This window comes from Lathamus discolor, chromosome 3 (assembly GCF_037157495.1).
Source record: "Lathamus discolor isolate bLatDis1 chromosome 3, bLatDis1.hap1, whole genome shotgun sequence".
Taxonomy (NCBI): Eukaryota; Metazoa; Chordata; class Aves; order Psittaciformes; family Psittacidae; genus Lathamus; species Lathamus discolor.
In genome coordinates, this window is record NC_088886.1 from 2,227,207 (window position 1) to 2,244,834 (window position 17,628).

At 49.0% G+C, this 17,628-nt stretch overlaps 1 protein-coding gene across 3 annotated transcripts in view; it reads right to left on the minus strand.

Annotated features, from left to right (window-relative positions):
- The window catches only part of PDE4B (phosphodiesterase 4B), a 226,341-nt gene that overhangs the window by 44,862 nt on the left and 163,851 nt on the right, over positions 1-17,628 (minus strand). For all 3 annotated transcript variants that reach the window (XM_065673102.1, XM_065673104.1, XM_065673105.1), the window contains one exon: positions 15,672-15,721. In XM_065673102.1, coding sequence (XP_065529174.1) covers positions 15,672-15,721 — 50 coding nt within the window. The remainder of the gene's footprint in view (positions 1-15,671; positions 15,722-17,628) is intronic.

Here is a 17,628-nt window from a genome sequence, read left to right on the forward strand (position 1 = left end):
CCTCAGTCCATGGAGAGGGAGAAGCAGAAATGGCAAGAGGGGCAGAATCTAATCTTGGCCTGTGGAAGGATCGGGAAAGATTGTTCAGTTCCAACTTTATCTCGGGGAGCAAACACACGGTTTGGCACGTTATCATTTTACTGACCGGGCTTGATTCCTGCTGCCCTGTAGGATTCCTGCCTTCATCACGAGACAGGAGGGAAAACACAAGGCAAGGGAGACCTCTCCTCCACAGGGTCTCAAAAACTGAGTACAGAAGACTGACAATGTACTTAAAAGAAAGGCCTTCAAGGAGAACGCTGGAAATGATTTACCAGACGATGCTTTGTACGGGAACAAACCCAGACCTCAGACACCTTTCTGAAGACAGATCACAGTTACCAAGGTCATGATGAGTTTTTAAACGAAGTGAATCCCCATCACTCCTCTTTCCTCAACTGAAAGTGTGTGTTTGGGATACACTCAACTCTCACTGCCCCACAGAGCACAGTGAAAACAGGCCAGAGAGCTGCAGGCTGGGGATGGAGGTGACCATTGGTTCTAACAAGCTGCCGAAAGAAGCCTCAGCCCAGACCTATTGCTGAGAGCAGGGATTAAAACCCCAATCCCCATTTCCTGCTAATCATGGGGTGCCCAGATTGCGGTTTTGTTTTCCTAGCTAAACAAGGCAAGGCTGGATCAGAGTAAGAGGTTGTGTGAGCAGAAATGTTTTCTTCCTGAGCACATGGCCTGCATGTGAACGCAGGAGTGTGAGAAAGCCACTGAAAAAGCAGGATATGATTATGAAATGACTTCGGATTTACCTGCGCCGTCTATTATCTCCCTTGATACATGTGGGCAGGCTCGCAGAGGGCTGGTAAGCTTCCACGTGCAGGGAAACCAACTTGGATCCTGGAAGCAGCAGCGCTGTGCTAAGGAGGCACTCCACCTAGGAGTAATTAGCGCTGCCTTTCAACAGCATTAATTAGGTGGGGCACCATCCTGGGCTGTTGTGGCGAGACAGCTTCCGGCTCCGGAGCTGGCTCATCCGCAGCCGGGCTGAGGACTTCTGCTCTGCACTACCTGGTGCCACGCTCTGATGTGCGTGTGCTGGAGCAGGGATCTCGGCCCATGGCTGAGCCCACTGCCTCCATCCCCTGAGCTGTCCCCATGCATGCTCAGGAGTTCAGGTTAGGTACAAAGGCAGAAGCTCTTCCCCGTGAGGGTGCTGAGGCGCTGGCACCAGGTGCCCGGAGAAGCTGTGATTCTATGTATCTGTGCAAAGCTGAGAACTTCTCCTTGAGAAACCACGAGCTGACTTTCACAACAGGCCTAAGACAAGGAAGGAACTATCTAGACGGACCACAGCAACGATTTCAATTCACCAAGATGGGAAAACCCAAACCGAACCATGAAAGATGCAAGGGACCAACCATTCCCTATTTCACTGCTTCATATGAGTTTTGTAAGCCACAAACAGAAAAGTCTGCAGTGGGATCTGCCACAGAATTCAACATTACTTTCACCCACATGCCCATCTATAGATGGTAAATCAGCTTTTAAGACTGGTTAACCTGGAGATAATAAATATCCTGTCAAGAGTTAAAGCCCTTTGACTGCGGTGAAACAAATCCTGGAGTAGGGAATGGAAAAGGAACCTCTGCAATGAATCCTGGCAGTAAAAAGCACAGCGCTGATTTACCTGAAAGGCTCCACTTGGCCACAGGCATCTGATATAAAGACAAAGTTTATGAATAATCCATAGCTCTTCGTGAGGAACATTACTCAGAAACTCTAAATGAGGGTCGGAATAAAGCAACCAGCAGGGAACAGGCTCTTGGTAACATGTTAGACGTGCTTGAATCAGTTTCCTTCACTCCTGGAAAGGTTGGGGATCAACACAAAATTGTCCTTCACTTCCTCTCCATTTAATTTCCTGAAGGTCTTCAACATAAAAGTTAAGAATGTGGCTCCTGGAAGCATCCCAACCGCAATTCACTGGAATTCTTTAAGACACATACCAACCTTCGTGTCCTGATCTCAGCCTTGCAAAGACTGGGCATAGAGTCCTGGTTGTGAGCCACCATGCCAGCCATTTAAATGGTATTAATTAGCAAGTATAATTAAAAGGAGAAATAAATATAATGTGGGGCTTTTTCATGTCTAAATGTAATTTTTTGAAAGCATTATCCTTTAGGATGGAAGCTTGAAAAACTGCCTCAGTTTGGAATTTTAACCTGGATTCCTACAGCAGGTACTTTACGCACCCAAAGGGTAATGCCTACCTCTCTGATTTACCTCAGTTGAACTCTCTGTCCTTATTTTGCCTCAGAAAGGAACGGAAGAAGCTGTCATCCTGCAGCTGAACCCCAGAGCCATCAGGTACTCAGCACGTTGCAGAAATCGGCCTGTTTTGCCAGATTTGCTTTTCAGGTGATACTCTGAGTAAGCCCTATCGCCTGATCTGCAACTGCACGGCGCTACACCGTGGGTAGGCAGAGCATTGCTCACTGCGGCTCGTGGGTCGGGTACGGAGCAGGACCAGCAGAAACGGCATGAACCGGCTGAAAGCACACGCAATGAAAAACGATGTTTCTTAATCTGTGCTCCTCCTGCTTCTGAAAACATGGAAAGTTCTGGATGTTGAGCTAATGCCCTTCACATCGCTCTGTGGCGGCACCCTGGGATGTACAGAGTCACCTTTCGCTCAACCAAACACTGTTAACATCTGGAATGAGCCTCAAGTCCCAAACCTAAAGACCTTTAGACCTGCAGCAGCTGAGAACAGAGCCCAAATATTCTGTGTGCCAATCGCCTGTATTAATCCACCCTTGTGAACCACCTCAGCTGTCGGAGCAGTGACTCAGTGTGCTCTCTGTTTACTACTGCACGTACAGCCTGTTAGAATAAGCTGTTTGAAATCACAGAGCAAGTCCCAGGGTAAAAGGGTGGGGAGGAAGAGGGAGATGTCAGTATCCTACAAACCAGCATCATTTGTTTTGACAGCTTTTAATATTCCATATTAATCCTTTCACGTGCTGATCTCCACTGTGCCTCTGTGTCACCTTCAGGCTGAGGCCATCACACCCTGGGCACCAGGTTTAACTGTTCTATGATTCCATGTGTTTGGGACATGGGTCAGAACTGGACCATATTTCCCCAGACCCTGCCAGGGACACAGCAATGGGTTCAATACTTGCTTATCCATAATCAGAAATAGATAAAACAGAACATGAGATAATAATTTATCTGTGTTTTTTCCTTACATCTGGACCATTTTAGGCAGAAGGTGATTAAATCTGGAGGTCTGAGTCCTGTACAACTACTCTCCCCAAACCTAGGCTCTCAGTCCTATCCCAAATCATGCTGTTAACACCAGAGCTGAGCAGTAAGAGATGCCTTCAAGAGGCAGAGGGAGGATAAACTTGACCCCAGCAATGGAAATGCCAGGCGCTCTTGGAAGTGTAAGCACTTGGCAAATCACTGCAGCCAGCACAGGTAAGAACAGCCTTTCACTCCCAAAATACATTTAATTAAGGCCCTCAAAATATACTTCTTTAAGCACCTCAAACTGAGTTCAAGGAAATCAAAATGTCAGCTACATTACAGGCACCTTTATTAAGAATCCCAGTTAAAATATCAGATTAAATGGCCGTGGAAATGGAAACGTTCCCCACTGAAGGTCAAACACGGGTTGGCTGCCGCAGATGATTCCAGTGGTTACTTTTTATGATTCAAGTTTTATGCTCTGTGGCACCTTTCAGAATTTCTGCCATTTAGCAGCATAATAGAGGCAGATTGTGTGAGCCTTGGCCGAGGTCTCTGCCCCATCACTGCTTCTCCTAAATCATCAATTCTGTGGAATAAGTTGGGTGAAATTCATGCAATTTCTGTGAAGCATCTGACTCGAAGCTGCACATGACTTCCACTCCGGGCAGTCAGCAGTCAGAGCCATTCTAGCAGCATGTTAAACTGACCACGTTTGGCTGCGGTACAAAGGCAGGCTCAGAAGGAGCAGCTGCTGCTGAAAAATGTGCTGTGAGCATCATCTCTCCTTGGGTTTCATTTTCGCGTTGCTGATCTATAACGTGCGAGTAGCAGAGTTTTGGCTTTTAGCTACGGAGCCTGTTCCCACTGGAGGTGGATGGAAACACTGCAGAGTTTCACACCATGGAGTTGAAACTCAGGAAGCTGCAACCAGTGACATTTCAGTAACAGGAATTTTGGGAAATACCCTGCCCAAAGAGCTTGAATTGAGATGAAGGCCCAACATTCATGTTTGAGTGGGATCTGGATGCGGACCACATCCCATAAAGTACTACTGCTAAACCAGAAAACACTCACACTGGAAACTTGTGTCTGGATCTCTCTTCTTCAAGAAGGATCTTAGGGAAGGAAGGGAGGGAAACGTTTCACAACTAGCAAATTCTAGCAAGATCGGCTAGTGACAAACCCTCACGGGTGTTTGCTAACCTGTGAGGGAGTAAACATGCAATTCTGCCCATGGCTTGGCCCCACATTAGGCTCAACTCGCTGGAGCAGACGGTTATACCATGTCCTCTAGAGCAGCAGATCCAAATGTCCTGCACTCAAGTTGGTAACAGCAGGACCACCGTTTCAGGTCACTTTGGATGAAGCCAGAGAGAGAAGGAGGAAGGAAGGGAGGGAAAAAGGCAGGGAGGGAGGGAAGGAGCAGGAAGGCAAGCTGCCTTTTCCACTTCTTGGAACAGCACTCTGGGTTTTCAGAGAATACAATTGCTCCGTGTCCTGCTTTTGTCAACTTAATATATGGCATTTAAAGAAAAATACACTGCTTGTAAAATGTGACATTTTAGACTCAGTTTGGTATTAAGTGCTAAGCTCCTAAGCCCAAGTGAGGTGTGAAAGGCCTAACTGGATTCAACTCATTTTAAGGGAAAACACTGAGGTGTCTGGAACATGCTGGAAAGGCCCTGGCAGGCTGGACCCAAAGCCCTGCTCCCAACGCCTGGACCATGAAGCCTTTTAGGTACAGCACAAAAATATCTGTTAAAGAGATCTTTTGCAGAGTGTGGAGGTGTGGTGGAAGGTTTTCATAGGCACAGATGTTTAATTTCCTCTTGGAAAGGTGTATTTATGACAGCAGGAGATTTATACCAGAATATCTATATTAGAAAGCATAGCTCTTCTAGAATTCAATCTAACTACAGAAGTAGTTAGTACTGAGTAATGGCTCCTACGTAAGTATTTAGTACTGAATAATGGCTCCTAGTGAACAACACAAGCCAGTGTCTAACCTTGGGTCAGCCCCTGCTCCTGTTCTGGTTGGTAGCAGGCTGTTTGCCTCTGGCCTTCAGCAGGTAAAGGACTGAAGACAAAATCAAAAACCAGTCACTGTCAAATCAAGACCGTGCTGGATTTTGGGGGTTTTTCTTTCGGTTGGGTTTTTTTTTTTCTTGGTTTTTTACATTCTGAATTCCTAAAATTATGTCAATCAATGACGCCCTACAATATGAAAGCATCTTCCACAGGGACAGGCTTACTTAGACGGTGTTTAAAGTCTACTGCTTAAAACACGTCAATCTTTGCAAGCATCCATATTTTGCCAGTGAGCTGAGTTAACTTCAGAACCTGGCATGTTTTATTAATAACCATAAATAATTAACAGTTGTTTCCTCCCTGTCAAAAAAGTATTGCAATTATACACTACTTGAGGCTGTCATTTAGACACTTCTCACAGAGAAAACACTATTACAATAAAGTGTTTCATTAAGCAGTAGCGCAACATTCGTTACCGGTTGCACAACGCCATCATGCTCACAGTAATAAGCATTCCATGCTTCCCTATAGAAATCTTTTGAGTCAATCAGGAGATGAACAGATACCAGGAACAAAACCAGAGCATTACTGGGGAATTGGAACATTGGAGATGGTCAATATGTTCATTGTTGAGGATCACCGGTTGGGAATTGGTGAGTCTAAACGATATCTCAAAATGGATGCAATTCCCTCATGGAACAGAGCTAAAAACGCATTAGCAATCCTTTACTCCTGCTTTTAATTCTAGATATTGATTTTAAAAGCTCTTAAAGTTTTAATCTTTATAACTGTTATCCTATAATTGAAGAGTTAACTTTGGTAGGCAAAATGCCTACCCTAGAAAGTATGATCCTAGAGGATCACTGTCCTAGAGAGGACAATGATCAAATTCCATGTGTACATCAGATTCTGTCCATCAAGCCCAGTCCTTTACCCTCTGTGCATGCCCCCATAAACCAGAATCAAACACTGCTCCCACCACCACTAAGAAAGACAAAAGAGTCAGTGGGGTTCCTGCCCAGCCACGCACCGAACGATTTGGCCACTGACAGTCAAAACACAACAGCCAGAAACAGGTTTGAAAACACAAGAAAGCAACTTACACTTGGAATCAGATCCCCCCCGGAGGACAAAGCTGGGAGCACTGGGGCTGCCCCAGGCCAGGCTGGTGGCTCTGGGATCTGTGCAGTGCATTCCCCTTGGGAAGGTCTCCGCACAGAGCCTGGGATGCAGCCCCTCACACTCCCATGGCCAGCTGTGTGCGGGACACAATGCTGCAGCGCCGAGCTCAACCTCGGGGGAGGAAGGAGACACTTACATATAGCTGCTGCGGGGATGAGCTGCTGGGTGCTTTCAGGAGCCCGGTTCAGCTCCCACTGGCTGTAAAAGGCTGATGACATGGAAGTTGAGGGGGCCCAAATCTGTGGGACAATGAAGAACCCTATTCATCACTAAGGCATGCACAAACTGTGCCCCACGACCTACAAAAAAAAAGGAATAACTTGGGCTGCCAGAAGTTTGGTTTGGGTGGTTTTTGTTTGGTTTGGGTTGGGTTTTTTCTCAGCTCTCGTACACATTTCTCAAACTCATATGGAAGTGATTCAGTCCACTGAAGGCTGCGCTGTCAAAATCTCACCCACAGCAACTATTATCATTCTATACAGAAAACAAAAGAAACACAGATTTTATCAACTCCGATATTAGCAATGGCAAAGTCTTATTGTCTTCACAGAGGCCTTAAGCAATCCAGTCCAAAGAAACGGGAACTGAATAAAGCAATACAGGGCTTTCAGGGCTTGACCTGCACTAAAAGAGCACAGAGAATGTGGGTACGCAACGAGAACATGCCGCTATGAAGATGTCTCCGTTGCCACCTTGGTTTTGCAGTTGCCTGGGTCATTCAGAAGGAAACCATCCATCCCAGGGAAGCCCTTTTCAGAACCTATGCCTGGTATTATCCTGCGTAGCCAAGTGTGGTATCACCAGTGAAACGACCACCTCAACCAAAAAAACCCCAAACAACAATGGTTTGGCTCCTCAGCTGTTCTTCAGGAACACGCTGCTGCTGTTGATTACAACATACCTGCTTATCTTGTCAAAGCAAAGATACTCCTTCCACCTGGGTGAGGATGCCATCTATATATATCCTTAGGTTCTCAGCCCGCAGCCCCTTTGGAGCCCTTGTCTGACAGCCAGAGCCATTCCTGACACTGGCAAGGAGACCTGCACAGCCCAGCGCTGCCTTTAGCAATGGACAGGATGGCAGCTCCGGGAGGCAGGGATCTGCCTGGCCATGGGCATGAATGGATGCCTCGGCCAGCCCGGCTCAGGAGTACAGCGGGACAGTGTGAGTGCACACAGGGAGTCCCGCTGGCACGGCGGCCGCAGAGGGCAGCTGGGCCCCAGGGAGGAGTGACAGGCTCCTGATGGCAGCAGCACGTGTAGCATCTTCATGTGACATCCACAGGTGGGGCGGAGGGGAAAACAGTTTTTATGCGTTGCTATGGAGTCATGATTAGCTCGTATGCCTTCAGAGCCTGCCGAGGAGAAATGAAGGCTATTTTCTTATATAGATGTCATGAAATCAATCCTTGCAGAATTTCTGGAGTCAAAGGCTAAACAGGTTTGCCTGAATACCTTCTGTCACTTGAGACACAGATAAATCTAGCTGGGAGACCTAAAACCAGTGTCATTTTTCAGCTGGTTGCAAAACCCCTACTCTTTTAGTCTCATTTGGAGTTGTTTATGCACACAGCAACACAACAGAAGCGTGTTAAATAAAAAGCAGCAATTATCTTCACACAAAATGGGGCTTAGAAAATGAAGCGAAATAAAAAACCCACCCTAACCCAAAGCCTTATTGCAAAGCACAGGGACTTCAGAGGAAACTTTTCCCTTCTTCTCTCCAAATGCTAAAAGCAAACCTGATGTTCTTCTTTTAAAATGTGTCTGCCTCTAGGTCTTTGGCACAGGTTTGCTGATGGGAGGGCCGGCAATCTATTTAATGACTGCATTGACGTCAATAGCATAACTGAAATACTTACTAAGATGCATGAGTCCAACTCGCAGGGGGGGTGTGTGCACAGCAGGCGCAACACGCGAAACGGACTCGCTGCTGGAATGAACTACCCCCAAAGAGCAGGAGCTGCCTCGGGATGGCCCAGTGCTGCCCGGAGCTGGGGCACCGCGCCGCTGGCTCTGCAGAGCATTCCCGAAGTTCACCTTGAAACGCAGCTCTGATTTCTTCCAGCAGGAAGGATCGCTTCAGCATCCCACAGCCTTCACTTTGCTCTGTCACGTCATGAAGCTGCTCGGCTACCTGATTTCCTTTAGCTCTGCTTAGCTTCTAAGCAACCTGCATCGCTTTAGCACTGCATCCTTTAAAATGAGGATTTGTAGGTAACATTATGTATAGGTAAGTGTCCAGCACCACTGAGTTCACTGTGCACAAGCAGTTACTTCCTAGCTCAGCTATTTGGTAACAGCACTCTAGTTAAAAGCCTGAAACACCACATATTGACTTGTATAACCCTTCTCAAAATCAAAGGGCCACATCTTCAGCCAAACGTACAACAGACCAAGGGTGTTTCAAAATGAAGCCTCTATTTCATCTATGCCCAGAGCCATTCTGCACACGCCAAGCAGAGGAAGTGTGGTGCAAGAGCATCAGCTCCATGCTAATTGCTTGGGATACACAGGTATTTACAATCGAGAGCTGACTTTCATAGAATCCCAGACTGGTTTGTGTTGGAAGGGACCTTAAAGCTCATCCAGCTCCAACCCCTGCCATGGGCAGGGACCCCTTCCACTGGAGCAGCTTGCTCCAAGCCCCTGTGTCCAACCTGGCCTTGAGCACTGCCAGGGATGGGGCAGCCACAGCTTCTCTGGGCACCCTGTGCCAGCGCCTCAGCACCAGATGCAGATTTGATGCGCAGGGCTCCTGACCAAAGTGCTGGGACGCGGTTAGCACGGGCACCAGCATTATCCAGTGGTTTGTTTATGCTCTGTACGAACGTTCGTGCACGAGTCTGTGTGCATCTTACACCCACATAAGAAATGAAAGAGCCCAAGTTTGGAGTTCGTGTAAAGGCATGCGAGAGGTGCAGACAAACGTGCAGATGTACAGGAAAGCAGAGGCTAAGGCACAAGCAAGAAAACCGCCAATCTTTCACTCCCATCCCCAGGGAGGAATTTAACCAAGCTTTAATCCCATGAGCCCTGAAAAGCCAGTGTGGGACATATCCCAAAGCACTACACCCCCAAAGCCTCGGGTTGCACAGCACAGCAGCCCTGTTACATGGCTGGGGACAGTTAACTCTGGGGACAGGCCAGAATTGCTCAGTGTTGAAAGTATCCAAGGAGCACGTGGTTGAGAAACGTTCCTGCAGATCCCTCACAGCTCCGGGAAGAGTTTGACACCGTTTGCTCCCTGACACTGTGCTGTGCTCCTGTCACCATCGCCCACAGTTAGAAGTTGTTGCCTATGAAATGAACTGCAGAGGGAAAATACTGCCCATCTGGGTACTGATCTGACAGAAAGGTGGCACTTCTGCCCCTGCTCATAGAGTCACAGACTGGGTTGGTTGCAATGGTTGGATTGGACCTCAAAGCTCATTCCCTTCCAGGGATGGGGCAGCCACAGCTTCTCTGGGCACCCTGTGCCAGCGCCTCAGCACCCTCACAGGGAAGAGCTTCTGCCTAAGAGCTCAGCTCAGTCTCCCCTCGGGCAGGTTCAAGCCATTCCCCTTGGCCTGGCCCTACAGGCCCTTGTCCCAAGCCCCTCTCCAGGTTCCCTGCAGCCCCTTTAGGCACTGGAGCTGCTCTCAGGTCTCCCCTTCAGGAGCCTTCTCTTCTCCAGGCTGCCCCAGCCCAGCTCTCTCAGCCTGGCTCCAGAGCAGAGCTGCTCCAGCCCTCGCAGCAGCTCCATGGCCTCCTCTGCCCTCGCTCCAGCAGCTCCACGTCCCTCTTGTGCTGCTGCCCCAAAGCTGGATCAGGGCTGCAGGGGGGTCTCCCCAGAGCACAGCAGAGGGGCAGGATCCCCTCCCTGAGCTGCTGCTCACGCTCTGGGGGTGCAGCCCAGCATTCACCCAGAGAGGCTTCTCACTCCCTGCTGTCTCACGCCTGTACAGCGCTTTCTCCACAACCCCTGTGATGACACAGGAATGGGATCATTTACCCAGTGCCCACAGAGGGGACACAGGCTTTTACACAGGCACTGCAAAGGTATGGGTATGGCAGAAGGAGCCTATGCTAGTCAGGACAAACAGCAAGACAAGGTACACAAGCACTGGTGGCCAGTGTGGGAGAGTCTGTTCTGAGCTGAGAGAAAGAATGTTGGTAAAATACGAGCAAAACACAAAGGATACAAAAAGGACTGAGAAAAGACTGTACCAAGATGGGTGGAAGAAAGAGAGGCTCAGGCTGAATGTGGCAGCCAGAGACAAACGATTTAATTCAGAGAGAATTAGGGCCAAAGGAACAAAGCTAAGCAGGAGCTGCCAGATGTGTTCATGACTTTATTAGCTGAATCAAGTGGGTAGGAACTAAAGACCTTCTGCTGATGCCAAGGCAGCAGAGAGCTGAATTGAAAGAAGGTGCTGACGGATGCACTGAGCCCCAGGTTGAACAAAGGTCAATGAAAGCAACTGTGGCAGGGGCCACACTTTGAAACGAAGAAACCAACGTCACAGACATCTATGTGACACCACGTGAAGTGTGCTCATGTCATCGTTTCTGTAACTCCAGAAGAGGCAACTGGGTAGCATTCATTTATGATCATAGAATAAGGTTGGAAAAGCCCTTCAAGCTCACCCAGTCCAACCATTCCCCAGCACTGCCAAGGCCACCCCTGCCCCATGGCACTGAGGCCTCGTCTCCACGGGGTGTGAACCCTTGCAGGGCCGGTGCCTGCAGCCCTGCCCTGGGCAGCCTGTTCCAATGCCTGAGCACCTCTGGGGCAGGAATTGTTCCTCAGCTCCATCTAAACCTGCCCTGGGGCAGCTTGAGGCCGGTTCCTCTTGTCCCATCCCTTGTTCCTTGGGAGCAGAGCCCAGCCCCTCCTGGCTCCATCCTCCTGTCAGGCACTTGTAGGGAGCCATCAGGTCCCCCCTGAGCCTTCTCTTCTCCATCTGAACCCCCCAGGTCCCTCAGCTGTTCCCCATCACACTTGGGCTCCAGGCCCTGCACCAGCTCCATTCCCTTCTCTGGCCCCGCTCCAGCCCCTCAATGTCTCTCTTGCAGTGAGGGGCCCAGAGCTGAGCACAGGACCCGAGGTGCGGCCTCACCAGTGCCCAGTGCAGGGGCACAATCCCTGCCCGGCACAGCTGTGCTCTGTATTGCTGTACACCGCTCCCGAACCTCATGGTCTGAAGTATCCCCATTGTCCAGGTGCTCATTAAGGGTTTATGGCTTTGTATTTCCATGTTACGGTTTCTCGGTTAATTCACGCAAGCAATTCTGTGCGTTCCTGTGATCTACAACAAAACAACAGGAAAAATCTGCCACATTTACCGAAGCCGATACCAAGCGCAAAACACAGGATGCTCAATACACACTCCCCTTCCTTTTATGGCTGTGGTGGTAAGGTTAAGAAAGCTCTGAAATTCATGGTGACATCAGCGTGGGCTCTGAGAGCGCTTTGTGCCATGAAAAACCTGGCCAGGCTTTTCCATACATTGAGGAAAATGAAAGCAAAGCAGAACTCCATCATTCCAACACAGCTCATTCCCTTCACCCTGGGCCTGGGTCCTCAGCAATGCAACTCCCTGCGAGTACAGCGGCCACAGATCTGCTCCTCCAACTGACAAAGCCTGAAATATCCTAGCTGGAGCAAACAGCTGGCATGTGTTACCTCCAGCACAAATGCTGGATGTGATTTGCCTCCCTCCAGGGTACTTTGATTAATGTATGCCTGTTTGCTTCAAACCCCGAGTTCTGCCCTTTTCGTAACAGGATATAAATCACTCCACTAATGACAAATAGAAGGAGACATATACGAGGTGCTCATACTGATGTCAACTGATGGTGGTAAATCTGTGAATCAATGTGTGACATGGGAGAGCTAAAATACAATTCCAAGCTTTGCCGGCTAACCCACGTAGAGGATATCAACACGTTTCGCTTCCAAACACATTCTTTTATCCAGAGGGATGGAACTCAGCACAGTCCCAATCAAAACACTGCTGTTTCCTTCTCCAAAGCTTTCAGGAAGAACACCCCGTGTCCTTTCAGACACAGGAGCCATTGGCACAGAGCTGGAAGTGTTCCGATAGGAAAAATCTTTCCTTCCTCTCATCGTTTCCAAATCAGAAGCCATCCAGGGAAAAAAAAGCTGTAGAAAAATAAATAATCCCCTAAAAATCTTTGTTCTGCTGCACTGAAATGGAAACTTCCTTAGAAAGTCAATGGCTGTCATTGTTTGCTGCTGTACTGAGGTGGGCTCCAATATGCAACAAGGGCTGTAAACAGGGAAAGGAAGGCAATCAAATGGATGGAGGGAAGTGCTCTACAGAGTGACTCCAGCCTCCTACAGAAACCGGAGGGGCTTTGGGAACTGGGAATGCAGCAGAGTGGGGACACCAAATGCAACAAGTAAATAAGGCCAGAGGTCCAGGACAGTCCTGGTTTACACACAGCGAGTAACTGCAGGATAGAGCCACGCTGGCGCTCCTCACCACACCTCTGTCCTCACGTGGGCATGGGGAGCACATGAGCTGAGGGCACACAACCCATCACAGAAGCGAGCAGGAAGGTGTCCGGGTGCTGGCCTCCCCCAAGGACAGCCTGTCCCATCTCCCAGCTAGGGCCCCAAATGTTCTAAACCACCTGTTTCGGGCTGGTTTTCAGAGTCTGGCTCTGATGTGCGACAGCCACTGGTGCTCCTGCAGGCCCTCAGTGCAGGGATGTGATCCTGCAGCCAATGCAACAGCTTGGTCTGGCCAGGAAGGTATTAAGAGACCGGATCCTGTGGGAGCTGGTACCATCCATCAGCACAAATAATCTGAAATGGAATTTAACCAAGAACCCCAGGCTCTTTCACAATGCCAGTATTGGCTTCTTTCCTGTAGGAAATCACACAATTCCCTATGAATCTCAAAGATGTTTCTTAGTCTTAGAATCATAGAATAGCTAGGGTTGGAAAGGACCTCAAGATCATCCAGTTCAAACCCCCCTGCCATGGGCAGGGACACCTCACACTAAACCATCCCACCCAAGGCTTCGTCCAACCTGGCCTTGAACACTGCCAGGGATGGAGCACTCACAACCTCCCTGGGCAACCCATTCCAGTGCCTCACCACCCTTACAGTAAAGAACTTCCTCTTTGTGTCCAATCTAATCTTCCCCTGTTTAAGTTTGAACCCGTTACCCCTTGTCCTGTCACTACAATCCCTGATGAAGAGTCCATCCCCAGCACCCCTATAGACCCACTTCAGATACTGGAAGGCTGCTAAGAGGTCTCATCTACAAACTGTCACAATTTACCTCATGTAATGATATCACTCACACTTTTTCGTTTCGTTTGAAGACTTCACCTAAAGTCACTGAAGATTCATGGTTAAGAACTCAATTTACTTGAGGAACGCAAATCCAGCCTATGCTTCCCTACTTAACACAAATCCCACAAACCCTGAACTGCAATCTTCTTCCACAGTCACCAAATAAAAGCCTGTGTATGGAAAACTCATCCAGCGTGGCTCATTTCCACATCTGGTCATTCTCTTTTTCCACATCCTAGGTGAGACATGAATATAATTCATTTTAGATCTGTTCACCTGTAATTACCAGGACTGAAACATTAAAACCCATGAGTCAGGATCACAAGGCTAAAAACGCTAAAAGTTGGATTCTTCTCAGTGGCTTTGTCTCTTGGAGCTTTGCAGGGAACACAAAACTTGCTCTACAGTTACGTGAGTCAGGCCCTTCAGTCAAAAAGGAAGCTCAGATTTTAGTGCATGCCCAGCTTTAGAAGCTTGGCTTTGCTGGAAGGGAACAAGCATCCTACAGCTCTCATTGCAGAGAACTCTCCACAAAGCGTTAACACGCCGAAAGCCATTGTTTCCACAGAACACGTTGAGAAAGTTAACCTAAAGATTCCTGGAAGGGAATTCTCTCCTCGTTCTCGCAGTCTGTAACTCACACAAACACATCTCGGGAGAGCTCATGAAATTTTCCATGGCTTTTTTTTCCACCCAGGCCACGGAATCAGAAGTCTTGCTGGAACAGATCTCTACCTGAGGTGACGAGCTGCATTCCTGCCAGCTCTGCCTCGGCACTGTTCACAGGCAGGGAGGGAAAGAGGACTTGAGGATCCTGTCGTCCAGTTTTGTTTCTGCATCAGAGGTTTCCGCATCCCATTAACAAGGCTTGAGGAACCTAATCTGGACTACACGTGTCCCCCGACAGTAAATCCTACCCAGCATGAAAGGAAATGCTGGATAGTTATCCAGGCTTCACACACTGTAAAAATTAAGCTTTACGAGTCCCTCCAAGCACGTAATTATTGGAAAGGCTGAGATTAAGCCTACAAATGGGCACTCCTCCAAATCTTATCTCCTTCCCCGTGGGAGTAACCTTTAAATCAGTGCAAGCAGGGCCAGCTCTGTTCTGCAGAGGGGTCCCACAAGCCTTCAGCACTGCATGGCTAAACCCAGGTGTGGAAATGAACTTGCCCTAAGTAAGCGGCAGGCTGCCTCTGCTTCTCCCCCTCGCACTTCACCCTACCTTGCTCCTGGGTTGTAGTCAGACCTATCTGTGTTTGCTGTGGTCTCTGAGCTGACGGGGGGGGGGGGGGGGGGGGGTGAGGACAAGGGGGCTGAGGGACATGGTGTGCAGGGGGAGCAGACAGGGAGAAGCTGTGATCAGCCACGCTGCCTGACTTCTGCTCTCTTTTGATTGCCACATGTAGGTGTTAAAAGGGCACAAGCCAAGAACGAGATGGAAAAATGCCCTTGCTGGGCAGCCCGCTGAAAGCGGGGGAAGTTTCACCTGAGCGAGGTTTTTCAGATCACATTTTTTACATAGATCACATGGAAACAAACTGAAATAAACAGGGTAAAAAAAAATACAGCTGTGTCTGAGCCTGTTCAAGGCTCGTAGGCTGGGGCTTGTCCAGGCCTGTGCAGCACAGGGACTCAGGAGAACAGCAGTCACTGTGGCCGTGACTATCAGACCAAAATCGTGTTCATCTTCTATGCTAATACACAAGGATAAACCCCAACCCATCACAATAACAACATTTTGGGCTTGATGGTTCTTTCATAGTGGTTTTGCACGAGTAAGCCAGAAGCAGCTCTATGAGCACAGAAATCCACCAGGGAGAGGGGGCAGAGAAGTAGCTGTTAGTAAAATGATGTGCAATTTGACCTTGCAGGTGATTATCAAAGCCGCACACGTACCTTGCAGGTTAACTCTGGACACAGGAGGCTGACTTGTTGCTGGAGATCTCCTAAAAGAGATAAAGAACACTCTATCAATCGGCAACATTTTACCAGTTCAAACTGCCACCTCCCACAGTCCAAAATCCTTTTCCATATTCACAAAGAAACCCAGACACCTCCAGATTTGGCAGTTAAAGAGCACTATCAATAGACCTGTTAGAATATGCCTAGCCAGGTACGTCCCTTGGAAAGAAGGCATTCCAGGGAAGATATGCCATCATCCCATGCTGCCTTCACAATTCCTGCTCGAAATGTGCCTGGGAGGAGGCAAGGCCCAGTCTCTGTGGCTGAAGGGGTCAGTGGCATCCCCAGAATCAAGGCCTTCTCCCAAACAGCTTCTCCCTGCAAGATCTGGACCCTGAAGTAACATCAGAATCTACACAAGCACGCAGGCTGCAAGGCAAAGGGCAATGGCATAGCTGAGAAATGGTTTAAACCCTGCAGTTAACACTTTGAACTGCACCTGGAAGCAAGTAAGAGGACACTGCAGTCACTAAGAAAGCTCTGAAGCAGCTGAAGGACATCTTTTTGATGAGGAGCACTGATTTCATCAGGAAAGTCTGGATTTCAAACGCTACTTGATGAATTAGTTCAAGGCAAGGCAACAGGGTCTGACTGGAAAATGGCTGCAGCATCTCTTCAAATGTCAGAGGATTTCACTGAGAGATGTGCCAAATAAAACTGATGATTTTTAAGGCAAAACCACAATTTACTTGTGGAAAACAGAGACTTCTTTAAAACAAGAACTTGAACAGAGTCGACACCAAGATGGAGATCCTTTGTTTTGCACTGAACGCGGTACTTCAGGCTGACCAAAACCGAAACTTTGGGCTTTTCCTTCCTTCAGAAGTCCCTGATACATTTGAACCAAAGGCAGATTTCCCCCCACTCCCTCCCAGCCAACCTCCTCACCCCCATTTTTTGAGTCAGGCACTGAGCTGAAGCATCCATTATTTGCCAGCTCGCCTTTGAAGCTCAAATCAAAGCAAGTGAGCGGCTCAATTCTGCTGCAGTTGTAGCTCCAGGGGGGTTCTTCAGCCCTGCTCCAGGAAGGCCTCGCTAACCGGGTACAATCCGGGTCAGTGTCCAAAGCCTGCTCCTGAGCAGCAGCACCCACGTGCCAGCGGGGATTTGGAAAGCTTGTTTTTAACGGAGGGAGCTGCAGGACCCAGATTCTTCGAAGGGTTCAGCACAGGGCGCACAGGTTGGATGCTGACTGCTCTAAAATCTGCCCTGACCTGCCTCTGCTGAGCCTTTGAAAAGCCAAATCTTGAGATCTCTCAAAAACAGAAACTCCCCAATGGGGACACCACTGCTGCAGCGCTTCCAGTATCTGGGGAGACGTGCTCCAGGTATCTCCAAACCCCGCGCGAGCTGCACAGGCATGCCCGCGGGGAGGCGGGGAGGGATGAACACGAATCCAGCAGGGTATTCCCCGCTGCAGAGCCTGGAAACCTGGAAAAGGGAACGGCACCGCTCCCAGCATCCTCCAGTTATGTCCTGGCCATGCCCATCCTGGTTTCTGCAGCAGCCAGGGTGCAGACAACGGAGACCCAGAGATGGAATCATAGAATCAATGAAGGTTGTGAAGGACCTTAAGGTCATCCAGTTCCAACCCCTGCCACGGGCAGGGACCCCTTCCACTGGAGCAGCTTGCTCCAAGCCCCTGTGTCCAACCTGGCCTTGAGCACTGCCAGGGATGGGGCAGCCACAGCTTCTCTGGGCACCCTCTGCCAGCGCCTCAGCACCCTCACAGTAAAGAACTTCCTCCTTACTTCCAACCTGAACTTCCCCTGTTTAAGTTTTAACCCATTACCCCTTGTCCTGTCACTACAGTCCCTGACGAAGAGTCCCTCCCCAGCATCCCTATAGGCCCCCTTCAGGTACTGGAAGGCTGCTATGAGGTCCCCACGCA